We start from the raw sequence: 24,443 nt of genomic DNA on the forward strand, positions 1-24,443 counted from the left end.
GTAAGCACGAATCTTACCGCTCTTTTATTTCAGTGTGCATATTTGTCTGGGATATATGTATGTATGGATTCCTTATGGCGTATTAATCTGGTGTCTTTGCAAGTGAGCCAGATATTCATTTGTTCATAATAAGCCGCTGAAATCGACTATTTATCACCTTTGAACTTGACAATATATACGTCGTCTACACGTCCTTTCAACTCGAAACCCTGACTACGAAGTCTCTGGAAATCAGTCATGGTCAGGGTAAGATACTATGCGGTCTGTCGAGGGCGTTCTCCGGCTCCCGGAATATTTTTGTCCTGGTAATTAATATGAATGAGACGGTTCTAAAGTTCCTTAACTAATTCAGGATAGGAGCGAAGTCGAACCCTTAATCAGAGGCTATCCTGGCAATGAACACAAATCCTTTTCAACTCTGGATGAGGCTGTCAGGCATCTTGCCGAAAATGGCGTCCCTGAAGACCAGCGAGCGGTTGTGACCGTCACGCATGAATTCCAGGGCCAGGGACAGGATTCTTCAGCCACTGTGTGAACGCAGCACCACTGGGATGAATCTTCTTGCTTGTTATCACATGACTCTATTCAAGAAGAAGTTCTTGGACGAAGTGGCTTCTCTTGGGTTTACTAGAACTACAAATGAGACTAGCTGTCACAGAGCTTGTCAGACAAAAAGGTTTCACCGTGGATTTTGAAGGTGTAGTTGGTGGATCGAGTACCCTATCCCATGGGGGTGGGCGCAGTCTAGTAGACTGGAATTAGGGTTTTTGCTTTACTATGGGAGAAAAAAGTGGGGCCATGAGTATACTGGAATACTTTTCATGAGTAGACTGGAATTACTTTTCGTACGAGGATCGACCTCAAAATTTGTACGGTTCTAAGTTATGCCTCGGAGATTATGGTCCTCAAATTTTGGACTGTTTAATTAAGCCATAAAGGTGTGGTGGCCGATCAAAAATTTAAAATTATTTTTGATGGGGTGCGACCGTACCTCACTCTAGGGTATGTTCCCACTACACATCTAGTATATATTTACTACATCTCTATAAATCAACAGCCTAATAACAGGTGCTTAATAAGACAGGCAAACTTCGTACGAATCCTATAGTTAAAAGCAAATCCTGGAGTTTGCCTTTTAGCTTTGTGGAGTTCCATCTAGGCCAGCCAGGATTTTCGCATTCTTCCAGTTTGCTTTCTCATGATAAAAAGTCTCCTCACGTTGAGCAAGGTAAATGCTTGTTGATTGCTTCCTCGAAAATCCTTGGGGTACTTTGATTGCTTATTAATGGTAGTCCGTGACGACGCCTTACAAAGATTGACACACATGACCTAACTTTCTTCGGGGAATAATGATTTCGTCAACTTCACAACTAAGCGGTCGGTTTCTTTTGATATCTTCGTATCCGAGTCCAATTTTTTCTGATTTCACTTTCATAATAGCTAGAAACTCTTGCTTCTGACCAAGAGGAACCTGAGGAATATGATCGTAAACCGGATAACGAGACTAAATGGTTATGTGATCAGCTAAAATATCTGCCTTGCAAAGCCCCATTTTGGAGTCCAGCTTACCCCGCTCGAGACGAATATCACGCAGACAGCCACCCAACCGTCCTTTGCTGGGGGAGCAGGATCGGTCAAAGATCGCCACCCACTCCATAATCGACTAAAAGCGTTGGCTTTAGCGAAGAATATCTCAAACTCAGCGAAAGTATTGGTACTCAGTCGAATTCTGTTCAGCAAAGAAGCAGTTATTTCTGCGATCGAATCGTCAGAGAGTGACATAACGCAAACAGAGTGCGAAAAGGAGTTGTGTCACGGAAAAGCCAAGTTTTCCCAGAAGGTGGGCGACGGCTCTATCCCTGTCAGGCACATAACTCGTGACTCTAAGATTAGACGTGTTTGATAAGGTACGGCGCTGTTACATTTTATTTATAACGCAATGTGACAGATCACCATTAGTAAGCAAGCAAAAGTACCCCTGGGAAATATGAGGGAGTAGACAGGAATGCGTGCGCCCAGTAGAGAGCGAGGAGAGTAAGAATTTCGATTTGGAATGTAACCGGCCCTTACATTTTTTACCAAAATTACAGACCCTCGCTAGCGAGGGTCCGCCAACCAAATAGTAGGGATCACCCAAATAGCACCTTTTTTATATATTATACTTCAACCACCATTTACTACCCTACAACATAGTAATTTAATTGATTAAAAATAGTAGATAAATCAATTAGCCATTTTACTGCCATAATACAACATCAATTTAGCCTCCCCGGCGTTTTTTTGGCTCTTCCATGCTTCCTGATTTCGATCAACACCTTCTTCCACTTCCGCTTCGTCTTTTCTTGATCGGCCTTTTCACTCAATTTATATTCTTTATACTTCATGTTTTTGACCTGGGTGGAATTGATGATACCGGTGATCTGTACATGACGGCGAGAATTGTCATATCTGGCATGGCGTGCCCCCATAATAGCCTGGGTAGAATCGAATTCCCGCTGTAGCTGGAGAGCTAACAAAGCCTGCGCTTCAGCACCCTTTGCAAGCTTTGCTAGCCCATCTTTAAAACGCTGAGTGGTAGGATCGTATTGATAAAGACGATTGCTGATTCTTCGAATTCTCTCAGCTGTTTTTGGAGTGCTGAATTCGGTGTTTTGAGAGCCACTTGACGGGGTATCTTGCCGGGGTAAATTGTCATGATATGGATCGTATGACTCCAATTCATCAGTAATAAGCTTAGGATTAATAGGCCAGAGGCCTGTCAATTTAAATCCAAGCTTAATTGTATGCGGCTGGAAGGTTTTTCTTCTGATTTCGCCAATTGAGTATAGGAATTTATCCTTCGAGAATTTGCGGCATCCAGTCATAGTAGCCGCTTCAACAGCCTCACTATGCCAGTGTTTATACACGCTAAACACCCCAACATCGAGAGGCTGTAATATATGACTCGTATGGGAGAGTAAGAAGAATAGAATGATATCATTCTTCTCACAGAATTGGACGAATTGACGCGTTAAATGTGATCCAAAACGGTCGCATAAAACAAGCCTTTTTCTACCAATTGTACGACCAATTGTCCATTTGTGGAAGAGCTGAATCCACTGATATGCTAGAGTATCATTGATATACCCAGTATCAGTTACAGATATATGCTCGTCACCTTCAATCGCGTCAAACCAACGTAGTAATGCCTGCTTAGCACTTAGAATTATAAGTGGTGGGCAGGTAAAACCATCGGCCGAAACAGCCTCTAAAACCGTGACAGATTCACGGTTAGTGACAGATCCATTGAATAGCTTCTTTTTTGGATGCCTGGTAATGATGAATTGATCGCGTCCGGCGCCAATTTGAAAGCCAGTTTCGTCAAAATTGTAGATATCTTGTTGGCATATGCCATGCTCAGTCACTACACGTTGATAGTCTTGAAACCACCTTTCCACCACAGTTTTATCAAGTGCAGAAGCTCTCTCGACGTCAAGAGCTCGCCGGCGTCGTACATAGTACTCGGGATACCGTTTCAAGAAACGTTTTAGCCAGTGGTCGCCAATTTGTGGGGGTGGTATGGTTTCGTCATAGTGGGCTTCTTCAAGAATTGAATTGGCGGCAATAGCAATTTGGCGACGATTTATCGATGCTCCGACCGCGTCAAAGTAATCAATATATTCACATAAAGCCTTCTCTTGTATAGGATTGAGCTTCCTGCCATTAGGTTGTCGTTGAAAAAGCGATTTTCCACCTTTCCAGCGCCGACGAAGACGGCCCTCAGGAACCGCGAATTCTCGCACAGTTTTCTTGATATTAGGCTTAGATTGCTCAGAGAGAGAATCCATAGCCTGGAGAATCAATTCCTCGATGTCCTTATTTGTTTTAGGCATTGTTGGTGGGGTGGTAGATGATCAATTTAAAAAGGTGGAATTAAAAAAAGGGGTGCTATTTGGGTGATCCGTACTATATGGTTGGCGGACCCTCGCTAGCGAGGGTCTGTAATTTTGGTAAAAAATGTAAGGGCCGGTTATTTAGATGCATATATTTTCCAAGATTATTACGTCTGTTCCTCAGAATAAATGGTTGGTCGTGGACCATGGCCGGATAACTGAATTGCCACGGAAACCCAGGTGTGCAGGGGAAGAGTTTCCACGGTGAAAAATGCCCAGAGCTGACGGTAATTTTCAATGATACTAGAAGAGATATATAACCAGATATCGATAATATTTATCGCGATTTTTTTCACCATCATTGACGCCATCAGTTTAAACTTTTTTGGCGCGTCTTCCAAAGTATCTTCACTTGGTATAAACCTTAGTTTGTAATACTGAATTCAGAAATGCAGTAACAACATCTCTCTGCACCATGTCAAGATCAAATGCTGCCACCAATGCAAATACAGCTCTCGAAGTTTTGGCGGCGAGGGTAGCAGCTCTCTTTTCCTCTGTAGACAGCCACTGTAGATCTCCTCTCACACAGATTCTGGCTTTGTATTTCTCCAGGTAGCCATTGGCATCAAATTTGTAGGTAAATACCCACTTCAATGGCAATGCCTGTGTCCCTTTTATATTCGGTGTTGGAACATGACTGTATGTCCCTTTCTTGTCTAGTGTCCCGACTTCGAAGCCACCTGCCACTTTGAATTCCTTGCCATGTGGATGGGCTTCCAATTCTGCCCAGTTCTTTGGCTCTGGTGGCAATTGATCTCTATGAAGCCTGGCCTGGCTGAATCTTGCTCCTATGCTTGTTGTAAAAGCATAGAGCATGCCAGATGAGTTTTCTTCTTCATTGTGGACATCTACCAGAGATAGATATGATGCATAGTCATGGTCCACCCTTGGTTTCCTGTTTCTTCTTCCGGTCATGACATTTGATATGTTGACATCACCAGATATGTCTCCTGGTGCCTGCTCTGACGGCTGGTATGACAGTTCTCTGTCTGGTGAGGGTTGGGATGATAGTTCTCGTTGAATCTGTCTTTGCACTTCCTCTTCTTCTTCGTCTATCTCCACTTCTACCCCCCTAGTTTCGATCGACGGTATCACTAAGATCGGATCTGGCGACGATGAAGGTTCGTTCGGGGTATATATAGGCGGAACGGACGGCGACGGTGATGAATTTGATGAATTCGGCGACGGTGAGGTTGGTGACAGAGGTGGAGAAGATGGAATATCTGCTGGAAAGCTTCCTGGCAATTGTCTTGCTTGCTCTCTGTTTGTTGATGCTAACATTGACTGTGGGGTCAAAGGAAAAACAGCATCTGTTTTTGAAAAGGGCGCCAATGGCGGTATCTCCCTGGTTTCTGCATCTCCATTTTCTTCGTCAACCAACTCTGTATTTCCATTTATTTCCGCCTCGCCGGCGTCATTTCTGGCATCTTCGGGTGCCTGTCCTTGCTTGGTATGCTCGGTTTGTTCGTTCAGTGCGATCCTCGCTACTGACATAGGCATCTTCAACCTAGTACTCAGTTCATCCTGTGCTTCTTCCACTGTGAGCACTGTCGGCCAGTTGTCTTTGCCTTCGACCAAATGGTCGATCAATGTGCTAATGGCGTTTTCTTCTGTAGGGAGCGGCTTGGTAGGTGAATACCGGCGGGATTCATCAACGATAGCATCTCTGACGACGTCTATCCTTCCCATTCCGGTTGCTCTTCGTTTCTGCGGGAACCATACTTTGTATAGGTTCTTCGAGACATATCCCACAAGATAGCCGATCTCTGCTCTCGGTGCCATTTTATCTGACTGCACTCGCTTGATAATTCTTGAATATACCAAGCTGCCGTATATCCTGAGATTTGACAAATTGACAGATTGATTTCCAATTCCGTCTGGCGCGGCATGCTTCATAAGCTCTTTCCAAGGTATGATCCATTGGTTGTTCATTTTTGTGGGCGTTCTGTTTAGCATATATGCCGCTGCATACGTAGCTTCCGGCCACAATTCAGGTGGAAGATTGGTGTCTTGGATCCAGACTCTCGCCGTTCTGACTATTATGCTCCCAGATATCTCGGCTGAACCGTTCATTTCTGGTAAGCCAGGTGGTGAATGCTCAATGGTGCATCCTTCGGCTTGGATCATGAATTCAACTTCATTTCCAGCACTTCTTTCGTTGTCATAGTGGAAGACCCTAATTTCAATCTTCTGCCAGTTCTTGATCAATGCTAAGAACCGCCTAACCGCTATCTGGCAGTCGTTTTTCTTGACGTGAGGGATTTAGCTGAAGCTGAGTACGAAGCTTCAATGGCGGCAAGAGATAGTGGATCCGGAAATTGGTATATAAATAGTAGTGGTGGTTACCTGTAAATAGTATTTAAATGCAGTTGTTGAGGTTGAATTTGCTATCCGTTGAAAATTTGCTATCCGGTGCAGCCCACCAACCACGGGTAGTGTGTTGGTGGGCTTGGCACGGTTATATCTAATATAAATTCATTATTAGATATCAAAATTACTACTAGAAATAGTATATTTACCACCCTAAAACATAGCGTATTTTTCTGTATTTTACATAAAACCCTGTTTGCACTGTTTATAACCCAGTCCGACCCAGACCCATTACTGGGTCGAAGGGCTCGACCCAAAACCCAACCCAGACTGGGTTGGGTCTGGGTTGGGTCTGGGTTTTGCTGGGTCGTGCGGAAGACTACTTGTATAGCAAGAAGAGAGAAGCTGGATCAGCATCCCCTCACGAGTAAATATCGTAAGAAGAATGCTAGGATTAAGGATTTTAAAGTTTTCTAAAGAGTGGAATACAAGTCCCACTGAGTCTGTAAAGAGTCAGGATTCTGAGATTTTATACAGGCCACCAGCGCAGTGGCAGCGGAATTGGTCAAAACCCTGGTTCTTTGGTGTTTTTGGACCCTCGATGATCGTCGACTCGGCAGATTAATCTTTGGTAACATCCACCTGAAAACCTTTAATATTGCCTGATCGGCCATGTCGTAGGTTCCGCGCATGACAAGCAAATTCAGGACTTTCATAGATTGTAGTGATCTTTCACGACGCCGTAGATATGGGGAATGGAAAGGACGGGACAGGAGACCACCGTGGTGATCAAGAAGCAACTTGACGAGCCCAATGTGGTTTCGCTCAACAGCAACGTCAAGAGGAAAGAGTTCATGCTGAAAGTTAAACGTATTCGGGGAAGCTTGACGTTCGAGCAATAAAGAGACTGTATCAAGATCTTGCTTTTCTGTCGCAGTGTATATTGGAAAACAACGACGGAAATTGTCAGGGACATTTGGCTCGGCACCGTTGTCCAAAAGAAACTGAACAATCTCAAGCCCCTCTCGCGAATAGTTTGACCGTTGGTTGATCGCGAGGATTAAAGGATTGATATAGCCGCCAAAATTGATCTTTGCAAAATTTTCTGCTTCCTTCTCATCGCCACCAAGAAGTCCATACTCGTCGCGTTGTTCCATATGGCGTGCATAGTCATCGAAACTTTTGAGGAGCCAAGGTAGCCCGGGGATCTGTTCTATCAGGTCTAATCTCCCCGCGCAAATTCCATAGATCAGCGCTACAATGCGATCCTGGCTTGATGCGTATAGCCCCTGCCGAACGTCGTGGTAAGAACCACGGTGAGGACAAACGCTCAAGAGACTGAAGAGTTCAAATGGATCCAAGTTTGGCGTTATGAGAAAAAAAAGCTCTAGGGGTAGCTTGTCAAGGTAACTCATATCCACTCCAAATGAGTAATTGATAGACGTAAAATCTAGGGGGAAGACGGAAAGGTGACGGAAAAGTGCCCAGACATATTGTGATTCCGAGAGGTTTGCAGGGTTTGCATACTCTTGGTGCCTAAGGCAAACAAGTACAGCGGCACTTGGCCGAATACTTGGTTGCCGGTGCTACTATTGCCCGGGGCTTGGCAAAGCACATAAAAAAACAGGTTTATGTTGGAGCAAGCGAAGGCTTGGCGGATTATGTAATATACTCTGCATTTAGCTAGCAGCTAGAACTATCCAATAGAAACCATGCGATCCTAACAGAATCTCACGAGAGGTGTGGTCACCGTACGTGGCTAGAGGCTCAAAATTAGATGTGTTTGATACGATACGGTACCGTTACATTTTGTCAGTAACGCAGTCTTACAGATCTCTATTAGTAAGCGAGCGAAAGTATTCCAGGGAAATACGAGGCAGCAGGCAATAATGTCTGCACACAGTAGAGTGTGGCAAGACTCAAAATCTTTACCTGGCTGTATTCAGATGAATCTATTTACCAAGAATATGAAGATTGTTCCCAGAATATATGGTTAATTGTGAACCAAGGTCGAATAGCAGAATTGCCGCAGAAATCCACGTGCGGGTGGGAAGAGCTTCTACAGTGAAACATGGCCAGCGCTGATGGTAATTTTCGATCAAATTGGATGGGATATACATATAACACAGGTGTCTATCATAATATTAAACCAAATTTTGCAATAAATTGGCCCCATCAGGTTGTACTTCTTTGGCGCGTCGTCAAAAGTATTCCCACTACGAGTGGTGAGGACGAGAAATGGTTGCGGAGGGATGCACGTTAGTCCTTTCACAAAACTTCAGGGCTGATTCCATAACCCCTATGAAACTTCAGAGAAAGTAATGGGGAATTGAAATGGCATGAACTCAATTCTTCTGGTGACTACATAATTAAATAGGCCTACAGTCCAGGAGACCGAGTGAATCCCACATGACTACTACTGTGCCATCTTTAGGACGGAAAGACAAGGCGATGAAATGCCGTCATACGTTGTTATTTTTGACACAGCAGCTGGACAGCTTTGATCGAACATGAAATCTTTGATAACCATTAGGGAAAACCTGACTTGACCTAACAACACCACCGCATCTTATGAGGGTAATTATTTCGAGACTGTTGGAATAGATACTGAAGATTCCGTCCGTTTTATCAGAATTTTTGATTTCTCCGTGGTTTATATAATATACTGCATTGAAGTTGGCCATTTTTCGACGACATGGCCCAAATGGCTTACCTAATCATGGAGCCCGATTTTTGTCCTCAAAACTAAGCCCCTTTCGAATTAAATCGTCAAAACTAAACCCTTTCTGAAAATCGAACCCACCCTAAGCCTATTTGGGGCTGATGTCTCCTTCCCTATGTGATAGATCTAAAGACAAAACCGACAGGCATCTCGTATCCCCTATTCTGTCTATTTTTGATAATCTACCATACCCATGTTGCCACTGTCCTTGCCTTATTGAGAGTCAACAAAGTATTCTGGGGGCTTCGACAATCCCTGGAACCACAATTTATTACGGCCGCTCAAAGGCTTTCTCGCCTAATGGTGCCTGAACCGTCAATACGTATATTTAAACGAGACGGGCGGACATAGATGACTACCTGTAATATGCACTTTTGTATGGTATGGGTGGTACCAGGTGTCACATGATATTCAGGGTATTTTACCCTGTTTCCACCATGTATTCAATCTTAGTATTCGACAATTAATCCTACATGTACATGTTTTACGTTATGTAATCGAGGCTCCATATAAATTGTGTAGAGAGCCGATACAGAAATACAGAGAGTTGAATACCATTGATTGGACCCCTACATTTACAATACGGAATACTCCGACAGTTATGAGCCCGGTTCGCACTGAATGAGACTACTGTAGTTGGTATACAATATCTAACACGCAGCTAGAAGCGTCTCCCAACCCCTGAAGCTATACAGAGCTACCCCTGAATCCAGCAATGGAGGCAGCATTAATCCTCTCCGCCATGAAGGGCGAAAAACTTAAGGACGCGCCGCAATGGCTCACCTGGTTTGCAAAGGTGCAGCTATACGCGATGCAAAAGAACGTCTGGGATCACTGTAACCCGGATACCCTGCCAACCGAACGACTCGATGCCCTAAAAGAACCGATGGAACCGGAATACCCTGAGGAGGGTGACGAAAGGGATCGAAGGATCTGGTGAGATCGAATGGATGTGTATAAAATGAAGTACACTAAATGGGAGAAGCAAGCAAAGGGACTGAGTGATGTTAATGAATACATCCTTACCTATCTTGACCCAATGCATCATCTTGCCTTGATCACATATCGTACTCCGTATGATAGACTTGTGTATCAGAAGTCTCGTTTCGCAAGATCAACTGCGTATGAGGAGGAAGTTCGAATAAATTGGAAGGTGTTTGCGATGCAGAAGCCGACGGGAGATATCGAGCAATGGCTTCAAAAGTGGAATTCGCTAAGGGAGCAAGCGATCAGCCTTGGTATCAACGATGGAGATGCCAATAGGGACTTCCTACACGCTGTGAAAGAAGTACTACCGATCTGGTGGCAAGGCAAATACCAGGAGATTGTCATGGACAAAAAGGCGTATGATACTCGAGATCTTCTCGAATCGTTTGGCGCAATGAACCGTGAGATAGGTGTGAAGACTGCCACCTCGACCACTCCTCAGAAAGGCGCCTTTTCAACCTGGCAAGGACACTAGGAAGCGAAGCCGGAAGTGAAGCAAGAGAACCTTCCATTTGAAAAGAGAAACTGCCCCTGTGGTAGAACTCACCCGAACCATAAAGTTGCCACTTGCTATATCATGAATGAAGCAATTCGACCGGAGGGATACACGCTCAATGAGTGTACGTTAGAGAAAGCAAAGAAGAAGCTAGCCAATGACCTAGGCTGGAAGCAATTGGTTGATAAGGTGATAGCTGAAGCTAGGCCTAAGCAGGTTGAGTATGCCAACCAGGTCAGATTTGCAACCACCTAAAGCAAGCTGCAAAGTGAAGCTATACAGGTTAGCAAGCATGTGCTATCTGTAGCAAAAGCCGACGAGCCCTCTCTTCGAGATCGATGGATTCTCGACACAGGGTCAAGCGTACATGTATGCAATGACAAAGCCCTATTTGTCGACTTCACGCCAGATATCATGGATCTGACAACGGGAGATAGCACCACCCAGGTGCTAGGCAAAGGCAAGGTGCGCCTGGTAGGCAGGCATCCGGAGAAAGGAAGGATGGAGATCACATTGAGCGATGCTCTATACTCACCTGGATTCCACATAAATCTAGTGTCGTACGCGATGCTAAAGAAGAAAGGTGGCCTTTGGTGCCAGAGCACAAATTGTATACGGGATCCTAATGATAGGCCTGTCGTTAGCGTGCATTTTTGGGATCAATTCAATCTTTGGATTTTTGATAAACCTGGCGAAGCTCCACCACAACAAGCATATGCTGTGCAGCCAGCACAAAGGAGATCAGTGAAATCACAGGAATAAAGGGCTTCCTCCGAGATCTGGCACCGACGTCTTGCTCATATTGAACCACGTACTCTAGCAAAGCTTGCTAGTATGGTAGATGGCGTCGTTCTCGAAGACAAAGAAAAGGAGGAATCACTATGCCAAACCTGTCATCTTGGGCGAGCACCAAAGCAGATATCACGACGTCCAATTGGACGCACCTTTGGACAATTTGGAAGAGTCCATTTTGACTTGATACAACTGCCACCGGCGTATAACAAGTATCGATGGATCTCTCACTTCTATATAGAAGGACCAAGATTTCATTGGATCATGACACACGAACTAAAGCCTGAATGTCAACTAGCTATCAACCAGTTCGTACAGCTAGCAAGGAATCAGTGGAAGCTGCCAATCAAGGCCTTTCACTATGATAATGAGGCAGCAGCTGGCAAAGCATCGGAGTATAGCTTGACAAGCGATGGTATCTTGATATATCATACTCCACCCGGCCACTCCGAAATGAATGGCTATGCCGAGAGATCTGGCGGCATGATCATTACTCGCATGCGGATGCTCGCCCTCGAAGGGAAGCTTCCTAAAGATCTATGGCCAGAATTTGCAAGCGCCGCCGTATGGTTATTAACCCGTACCCCAACTTATATTGGTTCTGAAAACAAGTGGTTGATACCATGGGAGGAAGTAAGGAAGGAATTTATACAGGAAACGACTATCCTAAGGATCAATCTAGCAAGTGATAGATTATATGGGAGCTTGGCGTATTGCCGTATTGAGAAGCAGATCCAGTCAGATAAGATAATCCTCGCGCAGAGGTTGGCTTCTTGGTTAGATATCTTGCTTCTAACATTTACAAGATCTGGTTTCCACACACTGGCAAGGTGAAGCATATCAGAGATGCAGTCATTGATGAAGGCCGCAAGTACTCACCCGAGTATGAGAGATCTCAACTAGTTCCACTACCACTACCACTGTGAGAGAACCAGAAGAGCTCACCGTCGAAGAGATCACCCAGGTGATCAACCATGAGATTACTAGTCAAGAAGGGACTAGTATGCTGGAACAGGACAACCAGCAAGATCGCGAGGTAGAGGATGACCCCCAAGGTGGAATACAGGAACCAAGTGATGACGCCGTTAATATACAACGGGATACCACCCCATTCCAGGGGGGTGAATGAGGAAGCGTATCTGCCAACACCGAGCGCTCCACATACAGCGGAAGCAGGTGAAATGCTTCGTGAAAAGGATCAGGAAGATCCACCACTACCATTGACACCACCAAATGGAGAAACTGGCTCTCACCAGGGGGTGGATATGCATGATCAAGATGATCAATTGTTAGCTAGGGACCAGGCCCAGCAGCATGAAAATGAAGCGATCCACGCCATTGAAGAAGACGAGATAGAAAGACAGCTCCAGGCAGAATTGCTAGCACCAAGCCCAGCACCAAGCAGGAAGATCACTAGCAATGTGGATGCCAGCAACATACTAAGTGGTCGTCGAACACGCAGAGCAAGACAAGATGACGATTTTGCATATGCAACCACTAGCTCGGGTCTATGGTCCAAGGATTTGATGCCGACGAACGAGGATAGGGAGGGTTAGATGGCCGGAAAGTAAAACCGAAAATGATTATGAGAAATAGACCTAAAAAGATGCTGCCCGTAGTAATCGCGTAAATGGTAGGTGTTTCTATACTTAATATGGAGTTCTCACGAAGTGATGATGAACTTAAGTGAAGGGAGGAGCAATTGTGGGCGAGGGTAATAGAGTATAGCCGTTTTATGTAGTGCAACTTGAAAACAGGGCAAATGTTTCCCATTCACACTCTCAATAGGAATATAATGCGAAAAATAATGGCCTTTCTTTACTGTACACAGGCGCTCGAAATTAGTTTCACTTCTGCACTCTCTTTGATTCTCTCTCGAAAGCCCGTCTTTGCTATACCTCCTATGTTTAGTAAATTCCCGACCCGGTTGTAAAGACTTACACGGAGCATCTTGAGAAGGTCTGCTTTGGGGCCAGTAGAGCTGTGCTGATTGCGCATGATTACTTGGTGAACTTCTATGAGAGCGTTGGGTTTAAGAGCCGTGGGAAGAGTCAGTCTTCTTTTGCTGGTGGTGTTTGGTTTGATATGGTTCGTATTCTGCTTATTTGAATTTGCGATCATTGTGAACTAACTTGGTATAGGATTTTGATACAGTATTTGAAACTTCTCTTAGAGTTGTTTTCTTAAATTAGGAAAGTAATATATGAGAAGACACGATAGCCTCAAGCCCAGTACATTTCGTTTAGAACAGGCGACACTCTTGCCCTCCTCTAATGTTCTTTCTACATTTTTTAACCTTGCCACAGCTTTTTCCTTTTAGAAATGGAGAAGCAGAGCTCCAGAGGAAAGCGTGTAAGAGCCGCTAGCCTCAGCACCTCGAAATGTGGTCAAATTTGAAGAAGCAGAGATGCCTTCACTAGACCATATGACATTGTTTTCTGATGGAGTGTATCGTTGTCGGTATTTGAATTGTGAATGGAAAACAGATGAAGATAAGAAACATCTTTTAAGGTACCTTTTGTTTCTATAACGAACACAATGTAGTATCTAATATTTTCCAGGAAACACGCTCGGATACACGTCAAACCTGTCAAATGTCCACAAGCTTTTTGTAATTATCGTACAGCTGAACAAACGGATATGCGCCGACATGTCGTAACTCATCATAAGCCATGGGCTAGAGAACATCTGGAGATCATAGAAAAGTTTACTTGCGACAAATGTGGCTCGTCTTGTACACGCAACGATAATCTCCGAAGGCACCGGGACAGGACGTGCAACGGGTAGTGCAGAGATAAATAACACTTAAGCTTTGTTTTCCAATTTAAGATTCATCGTGCTTAAAAAAGAGAGCAGTACAAAATATGTAGTCAAAACAGTATAAGCCAAAGACACCATCCGCTTTAAACGAGCAATGTTGTAGTTGCCCTCAATGCATCCAGGCCTGAATGAAAACGCCTCCGCCCTCACCATCCGATTCTTCGTTGTTATGAGTCAATAATCCAGGGCTAATCGATGGTCCTCTGGCTTGATTTTTTGATTGTTGATTCTGTTTTTCAATGGGGGTATCTTCGCTCATAACCATTGAACTCTTTTCCGAAACGTTGATAGGTGCTGGGGTGTAGCCGAGGGAATGGAGATCTGTAATTTCTGTTTTTGTATCAGGACGTCTCTGACCAACCGAGGATTGTCCAAGGGCTTGACTGATGACAAGATTGCGAACCTCGTGAATCACTTTGTTCAGTATATGTAACTGCTGCCTTCCTGCCCCGTGGGACTTCGAGAAGTTCTCTACCAGAGGCGGTCCCCAGTTTGTCCACACATTTCGATGCGATTCAGGGACAATCATTCGTGCTGGGTGGTGTTTGAAATACATTTCGCAACATAGACAGGCCGCCTTACTGCAAGCGACAAAGCGATCATTTTCGGTGAATTGTATTTGATATCGATGAAAATGATCAAGTATTTGGACCTCTGCATGGATTCGTGGCTTTAGATTCCGATATTCGCCCGGAAATCTATCGAAGAGTCGATTCGCAGCGTTGATTTTTGACAGTCCATGTTCAATGTCGAGTCGCTCGTCGTGTCCCTTCCCTAACATACGGTTGAGAATTCCGTCAAGTTTTGTATGTCTGTCGGGTGCGGGAGGTGGCACCGGTGCTATGTGATCCACAGAGGAAACTTCGCAACTTTCTAGTATTTGGCTCATATCAGTGACAGCTTTAACAAGCTCCTTTGATGCTCGGATATGATGTGCTAGCCGTCCGATGTAATGTCCTACAGGCCCAAGAGGATCGCATGCTATGTCTGGGCTGAGCAAGTTTTCTTGCCGTATAGACCGCAACCATGGGAGAAATGGAGAATGCCTGGTTTCGTATGCAAACGTGCAAAGTGTGAGATCATCATCATGGCTCAGGAGCGATCTTAACCACTTGCGTAGTCTTTCGGCTACCAAGGCATTAGCATCGGCAATTTTATAACACCTTACTGGCGGTGCACACCTTCAATGGTAGCTGAATGTGAAAGCTTTCGGCTACAAGCATCCACGGCCCTGAATAAGCAGTTTTTTTCCTTTCTGATGCGCTTTTCCGCAAAATCAACATAAAACTTCACAGACTCTGCTTCCCTTTGAGGTAGCTCCGATCCTGGCACCTCATTTAAATCGTGCAGTAGCCCAAGAACAGCCTTAAGAAACTCAGCTATTTTAGCTTGTCCTTTATTTGAAGCGACATATAACCGATAGCATGCGCCGAGGTCTGCAAGTCCAATCGCGGTGCAGGTATCTCCGCCTTTTTCAAAGTCAAAAATGTAGGAAAGATTCCGCAAGAAATCCCGACGCACAGCTTGGCCTGCATTTACATCGTGCGGTTTCGGCTGGTGATTCCCACGGCTCTGTCCAAGCAATCGCAACAGCACCAGTGGTTCATAACACCTGCTGAGAACCTTGTGATACGGGTCGAACCTCGGGCGACCGACGGTTTTGGGTTTGATTTCAAGTGTTGGTGAAAAGGTGCTATACCCGGTCGATCTGGCTTCGCGAGGATCCATTGTGATCGGATTATCGCAATATGCTGTCTTCGAAAGAAATAATCCAAAGAACATGAAAACGCGAAAATGGAAAAGTGCGTGCTGACACAAAGGTCGTTTTTATTCCGTAGTTTTGGATAGTAAAATAAGCCACGCGTAACTTGAGATCAGAGCGGCGGCACGCGGAAGGCTGTACGTAGTGGATTTGAGAGGGGTACTTTTTACTCGGCCAACGCACGAGTCGAAGTCCATGACGGACTAAGAGAAAGGGTCGATAACCATCATGCGGGAGGCATGCGGGAGGCAGATCAGATGATGCAGGAGACGGACTGGACCATGCGGGAGGCAGACTAGGCTATGCAGGCGGCAGAATAGGCTATGCGGGAGGCAGAATAGGCTATGCGGGAGGCAGACTAGGCCATGCGGGAGGCAGACTAGGCCATGTGCCATGAGTCAGAAAGCCCTTATTGCAGATTCATGCATCTACAAAAAAAACCTTTCAAAACACTTGAAAATTAAATACGGAGAACATTTGGGACACTTGCATACGAGCCTGCATATATGGCTTGCAACGTAAAGTGTACAAGTAAGTATCCATGTTGTTTCAAACTGGAATCGTCAGGTTGAGAATACGTATTTCAGTATATATAGATAAGCTGTTCGAGCGTTCGTAATATGGTCAAGCTTCGAGAATTCAACATTGTATGAGAATCTTTTCCAAAAGTCCAAACTCCCCACACGTCACTTATTACACAGACATAACGTCATTTCATTCGATTACCTGTATCCGTCATGTCTGAATCAGGAATCCACATTACCGATCCTCAAACAACCCTTTCGAAAAATCCAGCGGAATTCTATATCGAAAACATGTTCCAAATTCACAACCCCGACACTGGTATAGACTGGCTTAATATGATTAAGCCGTCAAACATTCGGAACCTACGCAGACTTTGGATCTCTGTTCATGCTGTATACAATCCGGGGCCTCACCCAGATTTCCTAACAAACAATCCTCCCAATGGCCCGCGATGGCGCGAGCTTCTCGAAAAACTGTTCACAGAAGCAGAATGTCTCGAAGAAATGGTGTTATATCTTGATTCAGAACCGACTGTCAACCACTGGGCTCCAGCTGTGGATGCTGATTTTGCGCGAACGCTGGGAAAATTTTCAAATTTACAAAAACTGGAAATTAGAGGGTATTTTCCGAAGGAATGGCCGGGCTATTTGGAGAAAAGAACAGGACTGCGGGTTTGGCAGGAGGAGAGGCAGACAGAGCAGTATTTATCATCGCTGCGGGAGTTTCAAGAGCTTTTGAAAGATCAAACTCTTTGAATATGAGCAATGCTCATCTTTGCTGAATACTATACTCGCTCACTCTCGAATTCATATGCCGTGTAACTAGTCCTCCTTCCCAAAATGTCCCATGCTTGATCTTCAGATCTATAGTTCCACTTCCAACCCTATCTTCCTATGCTAGCGTGAGACCTGTTAGCCTGCATCTTGGCTTTCGCCCTCTATTGATTTTCTCTTTGTCGACTCATTTGGGTAGCCTCATTATGATTTCTTGATATGCACTTGACATTCAATTATCAGTTATCATGACGTAATAATGGCAATTTAATGTATAGCATGTGTAACCTCCATGGCCCCTGGTCTCGACATAAACAAGCGTGCGTAAGTCACTGAAACGGAAGCAATTATTAGTACTCTACCACATGATCAATTTTACCACTGTTCGAGTCCCTCTAATATCTAGGAAAAACATTCAATCAGCTATTGTACTACAACTTGGTGAGTTCGCACCTTATGGTGCGCTTGTGGGTGACTGCTCGATTATTCAAAAGTGGAGATTGATTTATTGTTAATACGGGAGGCTCATTATCCACTACGCAGGAGGCCCGTGATGCAAGAAAATTATCATGTAAGGGAATCTCATTGGGTCATATCTTGCGGTGGAAAACCCAAGGTTGTGTGGCAATATGTGCCCTGCCCATGCTGTGTCTCGCTCCTTTTTGATCAAACCAGGAAGTAATGATAGGATTTTTTTTTAATTCAAGGGCCGTGGAGTCACTATTTTAAGCGGGCCTTCATGGACTGATCATAGTTTGAGAAACTTTTGGTAGAAGCCTTATGGAACACTTCCAATGCCATATGAGCGTTGAATTGAAGCTGAATTTACATATAATGAAAACTGTGGGGATGATCACATTTTTTTATCATAGATCGACAATAGTCGATATAATAGCAGTGAGTCAAGGAAGTCTCCATAGGGGGTTTGCTTGCCCCTTCTATCAGAGTGATGAATTCCACCTATAGGAGAGCTGAGACGGAACGATAAGCGCCCCTCACATTGTATGTGTTTCAATCTTCTGCTCGTGCAGATTGTGATAGACAGCATCATGCAAAGACCTTGTTCTGTGGAAGTCTAAGGTTATACTGTTTGTATAAAGGGGTCCAGCCTGTTGATTTAAAGACGTTCCTAAGTTCATTAGCCACTCTCTGAAGTCTCCTCGCAACCCAACTAAGCAAAAATTGGACCCAAAACTGGTTCCCTGCAATCCAAATCAAACTCCCACTACATTCGTCCCTCTGTCAAACTTTTCGTCATGGAAGATTCTGTTGCATCCAAGTCAATGACGTTAGAGGAGACACTGTACCTGTTCCGCCACATATTTCTCCCACCAGAAGTTCCCCAGGCAGAAGATTACAATGTGCAACAAGAACATCGTCTCCTCGAGAGCGTCGTTGATGCTCTCCGCAGGTTCAGCGATTACGTTCCGACCGCAGATACTACTATCGTACGTAAGGCCACCGAGATGGTTTCTCGCCTAAGAAAAGCATACAGCCCTCATGGGGACGTTGATGAAAAGCAGCTCGAGATGAGTCTGGCAGAGCTACCTATTCGGGGTAAGCATTGCACGCAAATTATTGTGCTCATTTCTAACCAGGCCGTAGGCGGATTCCTCCCAATTCACGTTCGCGAGCAAAACGCAGGAATCCTCCTATACTGGCATAACGATGCGATACACATCGAATCTTTTGAGTTGTCAGCTCGCAATGAAGCCGTTACAATAACAGTGGGACGGCTGCGCCGTGCTTTCCCGGGTCCGACTATGGTTATGAATAGGGCAACTTTCGAGGAACCCGGATTCCGAGCGTTTATGGCGCAAACGGTTTCGAGAATGAGTCACCAGCCCGTTGCTGGAACCAAGCCAAGAGTCAAGAAGGCTGGACAGGAGCACGATGAGACCAGGGACACCACGCATCCCAAAATGGTGACAGAGCTTCTCATGTCGACTCTTCGTCCTCGATGCACCGACATCGCGTCTGTACAGATTCAGAAGAACACTCGCGAGGAAGTAATGTGGCGTGATTGCCAATCGCCGTGGCGCCGATCTGCATTATGGCTCCTGGTGCGCGTGACACTGCAGCTAGTGTTTCGCAGACTGTCTACAGAAGGGAGCTTGGACGATCTGTACAAACAATTCATGGTATTCTTCATGACCTCGATAGTTGACAGGGCTTCAATTGCAATACCCTCCGAGAATCTCTTTCTTATGAATGCCAAGATCGTTCGCAGACTGCTGAAGCTTGACTTGGCAGTTGTGCCTGCCTGGTTCACCTCAGTTCAGGAAATCTTGAGTCGTACAAGCAGCGCAGTTCAAGGCCAGTAGACGCATATTAGGAGCAAAAATAGCCACAGTGTCGACATGCCACTGCTGCGTGATTTAAATTTCCGTCAAGATATTCAATGTGCGCTCCCCTGCCTTGACCGCTACCTCGAGAGCATAGAAAATCGAAGCAACAAACGCCCGTGCAGAGAAAGTTTCCAGCCGCAATCGAAGTTGATCAAATACCAACGAACAGAGCTTCCAAATCACCTCGATTCACACGATTCTGATTACCAAGCGTACAACCTTGCTGCCTTTGAGGATTGGGTTGCTTCGGATCTCAATGCATGTCTGGAAATTCACCAGGGCGAGGAGGCAGCCTGTGGTCAACTCGGTGCTTTGATGACTCGATACTTCGAGAAAGCGTCTTCGTCGTATTCAGACAACCCGGAAGCCACATCAGTCATGCTCCTTACCCTCTTAGAGCTGTGGATTGCCTGCGACAAATCGGCGATTCACATACATGAGACCTTGAGAGACTATGACGCATGCATACCAGTTGACTGCTTTCAATCACTTTTGCTGCCTTTTCGATCGCACATGGAGAGGCTGGCGTGTGCTGAAAAGTATCTGAGTCGACGTCAGGCTCGCCTTCGCTACCATGGCCCGAACATTTTCCAGGAATTCGGGACTTCCTCCTGCTTCGCTGTTCGATACTTCGAGCAGTCTCACAAACATCAGCAATTGCTTGCAGCCATCGAAGAAAATGCCACTCAGGAGAGGACGAAGAAAAAGGTCGAGCTTTGGGAAAAGCAGCAACGTTACCGGGAATTGATGGCATTATCTTCTAAGACACCATGTGAATCTGTCGAAATCATTGTGGATAAGAGACTTGGGCTTCGGGATAGAGTCCACCACAGTGATTGCCCTCGAGAACGTTATCAAAGGCAGGCCGAGTCGATTGAAATCAGCATACATGAGTGGCCTCTGCCGACCAATCGCTCAAGGGCCAAAGCCACTGTCTTCGAACTTCGAGTACCCGAGCCCTTTGGAAGCTGGCGTGACACCACGCTGTTTTTCCTGCATCGGTGTTTGAATATGAAGTACGCGGTGGAAGAACGGCCCAGAGCAGAGCATCGTCCACACACATATCGAGGTCTCTCTCCGTTCTTCAGCAACCACGGGCGTAACCAGCGGATTAGTCTTCTTTCTCAGAATAAGCCTCACGAGAGAACTCATCGACGCGACAGGTTAATTCTCAATGTGACGGAAAATGATGTCTGCTTCAACAATGGACTTCACTTCCAATACTTTGACAATGTTCTCGGATGTTTTGTGAGCGGCTTTGACTGGACTCATCAAACAGAGACTTCCTACACCTATAGGTTCCCGGCACACAGTTCAGCGCTGCAGCAATTTCTGTTTCGACCTGCCATGAATCCACATGGCCCGTCACCAAATACTGTCATTGCGACACAGTGCGATGCCCCTGCTGACATGTCACTGGAAGAATACAAGGCCCTTGCAACCATGCCCCTTGGACTGGAGATCCAATGGCAAAATATCCTGCTGGAACTATCAATGCCATCGGTGGACATGAAAAAAATCGAAACCACAATCTTTGTGCTCCAGATAATCAATCAAGCGGGCCCATCCAAAACAGGCACGACATTGAGACAAGGACATGCGATTTTGTGCGACGAGGTATTCACAGTCGAGGTACTCTCGCGAATTGAAGAGACAATGGAGAGGATCCAGCAAAATTGGGAGACCATACATGGGATCAAAAGTCTCATTCGGCTGGTTTTGAGGATTTTGTCTTTGCCTCCTTCTCAGAAAGTCTGTGCGATGTGCCTTCAGTGTCTAAACAACCTCCGCCGATCTGCTTTCCACTGGGTCAATCTTGTCAGAACAAAAGCTAGTGAGACTATTGATGATACACACAAAACCAATTTAATTGCAAAGAGCGTTCATATCGCTTTGGTCTGCACAGAGACATTCAACGCAGAAACCATTGCCCCTATGTTCGCCATCTCGGCAGATGTTTCGATCTTTCTGCAGTGCTGTTCAGTCATTTGGAACGGGAGGAACTCTCTAACAACAGAATCAGGTTCATTGCTTCAAATTCTGTACCATCGGTAGCAAGTTCTGTGTCATCGCAGCCATGTTATTCTCGCAGAGCGTATCGTTGAATGCAAGAACCCAGGACTAGACCTGGCCATCGACGCAGCCTGGGCAGCCTATGACAAGACCTCTAAGTGGTCCAGGGTGTCAAACGACGTGACATATTGGTTGTTTACTCGGTTTGCCGGCCAGTCCGGGTCTAGCGAAGACATGTTGTTGCACTACAACCTCTTGACTGGAGAGCTCCTTGTGGATGGCCTCCCGCTTGCACGTTTGCCTTCTGAGTATGAATCTCATCCAACATATCGCAGCTTATTCGGGAAATCTCAATTGGACGTAATGCCCAGCAACACACCGGGGATGCAATTTTCGTGTCAAAAGCAGTATTCGGGCTACACGGTACACCTCGGAAAAGAGACCGTGCCAGAGTCCACTGATTCCGACATGTCAGTCAAAGCGGTGAAGGGTGGGGAGCAAGTCTGGCAGCTGGTTCCGTCTAGACTTTTTGCTGGAGTTTTTCCGGATGAGTTTGTGGAATGCTATGCGCACTGGTATTCGGTCTCAGGGGACCTGGTGGAATTCCGACCTTTGGAAGCGCCATGGCTGTCATCCAGTCAAAACTGGCAGCTCCAGAGGAGCTCTTGTGAAGCTTCCTGGAGCCCCGGGAACAAGTCGGGACGACAGATCATCCATGTCATTTTACAAGCAGCCAGGAACACCAAGACACACTGCACGTCGATTCGACTACAGTGGATACCGGACATTGCAAAATACCCGGGAACGACGCTGCCGACTTGGTAGGCCAAGATGCAGCCATACTGGGACAAACACACCCGTTTTGCTTTTTGCTGTCACGCGAGAGAGCACACATTAGGCAAGGGATCCACACCCAATGGAAGAAGGAATGGAGCGAGTCAGCCACCGACGCTCATCTCCGCCTGATCGACAACACACTGCCGGCAAAGTATACCAGACGGCTCTATGGACGTCTGCCTAGAAACCGAGCGTACTTGCTAATACAGCTACAAACTGGACACAGCTGGTTGTCAACATACGCCAAGGCATTCCGATTCCGAGATAACGGCCTGTGCGCCTGTGGCGAACAGGAAAGCGTCCACCACGTGTTGTTGGGTCGTCTAAGACTGGGAATATTAAGAAGAAAGCTCCGAGGAAAGGCTGGCGACGCGTTTAACAGCATCCCGACTCCGTTGAGAGGACCTGGTAAGGAAGGAAGAGGTAATATTGACGGTGCATGGCGGTCCAAGACGGTGGAGGCCGTTTTGGGGTTTCCTGAAGCATCGCAACGGTCTCAAAGCCGCGCCCCATAAGGGCAGCCTAATATAACGACGGCACAGAGGCCACGGCGAGGCTCTAAGTTCGCTTAGGAAGAGCTACATGGCCCTATGTACATAGGAACGTATATATAGTAGCGGTAGACTGTATATCGTTTCGACAGTTGGATTCTAAACCACAACCCACTAGGCTGGGTACGGATTCGTATTTTGGTCTAGTGGTTAAATCAACTGGTTATGAGCCCGGATTGCGCGACCTCTGAGCGTATAGGTTCGATCCTCACAGCTTGCGTTCTTGAGCACCCAGAGCCACCAGAAGACGGCCTAGGATTGGCCGCACAGCCAGGCAGCAGAGCTTTCATACGCGCCCCCAGCCAAGCGTTTATGGTTTACGGGGGAGAGTTGGATTCTAAACCACAACCCACTAGGCTGGGTACGGATTCGTATTTTGGTCTAGTGGTTAAATCAACTTCGACGAGAGGTCAGCGTTAATGAACTATACACACACACATACTATACCGAACCTCACTGGATCCATAAGTTCTCTGACTAGGAAATAGGGAAAACCCGCAACCAGGAACGATTGTACTGTATACAATCTTGTAGAGTGATAATTAATAGTCGGAGACCTCGTCAAATGGGACCTGATAGCCAACCCTTCTATTTCCTATTCCCCACATTCTACAATGTGGGGAACCTAATCTAGGCCTTCTCACTCATTAGGATCCTAATAAACCCTATTCAAGAATTTCCCTTGCCATGTATCGGCATCATAATCATTCATTGTCCGTTCAAATAACAACATAGAAATTTCATTTTCAAAATGTTCATAGGCTCCTGAATTGACGACGTTCAGCAAGTAGCGATTGAAAGCGTCGATTGAGGCAATCTGCTACAAATCCTAGGTCTCTTATAATATCTTCGGTACGAATAGCGAAATAACAACGCAGTGTCTCTACTAAAGACTTTGAGAGCTGCGATTCAACCAAATATTCCTTCAAAAATGATTTCATTCACAACTATCCGTCTGCAAAGGCTTCGATACTAGGTAGCTTCAGAAGGCGTATTACGCGGAGAGATTATTGCGTCTAAATAAACCTGCTTTGTTTCCTACCTTCCACAGCCGAGCTTGAAGGAGCAACATAAGCAGGTCTTGCCAGTCTAAAGTATTCATGTTGAGCATGTTCACACCAATACGGTGGATATTCTGGCAATGGACGAGCGGGCTCCGGTTTAGAATCCTCCGAATATTCTGAGACTATTGGCATGTTGTTGATGATTGTTTTGGCTTTCCAGCAGATACGTCTTAAGGAATAGATAGCCGGGGTCCGCTGCACTCATAATAGATATTTTTGGATATTTATCCAAGCACACAGAATGGGCTCTTTCTGCGCCATCTCTGGATCCAAAAGAGGGTTCATCAATTTCAAAAGAAGGGCGTTGAAGTTGCCGTCTTTTCCATCAAAAGTCCACTGCACGCAGAACTCAAACAGCCTTGGGTAGAAGCCGGCAGATGGATGCCCAATCAATAAGGCACAGTGACCCATCTTCTTGCCACAAGATGTTCCAGAGGTGCTATATCCAAATGACAAAGCACGAGTTCATGGCCCCGTAAAGTCAATTTCGGATTATGTGCGAAAAGCCGGC

At 45.7% G+C, this 24,443-nt stretch overlaps 5 protein-coding genes across 5 annotated transcripts; 4 read left to right on the plus strand and 1 right to left on the minus strand.

Annotated features, from left to right (window-relative positions):
* Window positions 1–237: 237 nt before the first annotated feature.
* On the plus strand, window positions 238–535 carry N7471_010790 (uncharacterized protein; the record flags this gene model as incomplete). Its single annotated transcript, XM_057283509.1, has 2 exons — window positions 238–246; window positions 353–535. The coding sequence occupies 2 exons, from the start codon at window positions 238–240 to the stop codon at window positions 533–535; spliced, it is 192 nt and encodes a 63-aa protein (XP_057132488.1).
* Window positions 536–14,168: 13,633 nt separating this feature from the next.
* Window positions 14,169–14,615, minus strand: N7471_010791 (uncharacterized protein; the record flags this gene model as incomplete). Its single annotated transcript, XM_057283510.1, has 1 exon — window positions 14,169–14,615. One exon carries the CDS (start codon window positions 14,613–14,615, stop codon window positions 14,169–14,171), a length of 447 nt encoding a protein of 148 aa, XP_057132489.1.
* A 1,943-nt stretch (window positions 14,616–16,558) lies between these two features.
* On the plus strand, window positions 16,559–17,101 carry N7471_010792 (uncharacterized protein; the record flags this gene model as incomplete). The annotated part of the gene is made up of 1 exon (XM_057283511.1): window positions 16,559–17,101. The coding sequence occupies one exon, from the start codon at window positions 16,559–16,561 to the stop codon at window positions 17,099–17,101; it is 543 nt and encodes a 180-aa protein (XP_057132490.1).
* Window positions 17,102–18,375: 1,274 nt separating this feature from the next.
* On the plus strand, window positions 18,376–19,443 carry N7471_010793 (uncharacterized protein; the record flags this gene model as incomplete). The annotated part of the gene is made up of 2 exons (XM_057283512.1): window positions 18,376–18,676; window positions 18,725–19,443. The coding sequence occupies 2 exons, from the start codon at window positions 18,376–18,378 to the stop codon at window positions 19,441–19,443; spliced, it is 1,020 nt and encodes a 339-aa protein (XP_057132491.1).
* A 36-nt stretch (window positions 19,444–19,479) lies between these two features.
* On the plus strand, window positions 19,480–21,522 carry N7471_010794 (uncharacterized protein; the record flags this gene model as incomplete). The annotated part of the gene is made up of 1 exon (XM_057283513.1): window positions 19,480–21,522. The coding sequence occupies one exon, from the start codon at window positions 19,480–19,482 to the stop codon at window positions 21,520–21,522; it is 2,043 nt and encodes a 680-aa protein (XP_057132492.1).
* Window positions 21,523–24,443: the final 2,921 nt, after the last annotated feature.

Source organism: Penicillium samsonianum (assembly GCF_028829775.1).
Source record: "Penicillium samsonianum strain IBT 33392 chromosome Unknown utg000006l_segment0_segment0, whole genome shotgun sequence".
Classification (NCBI taxonomy): domain Eukaryota; kingdom Fungi; phylum Ascomycota; class Eurotiomycetes; order Eurotiales; family Aspergillaceae; genus Penicillium; species Penicillium samsonianum.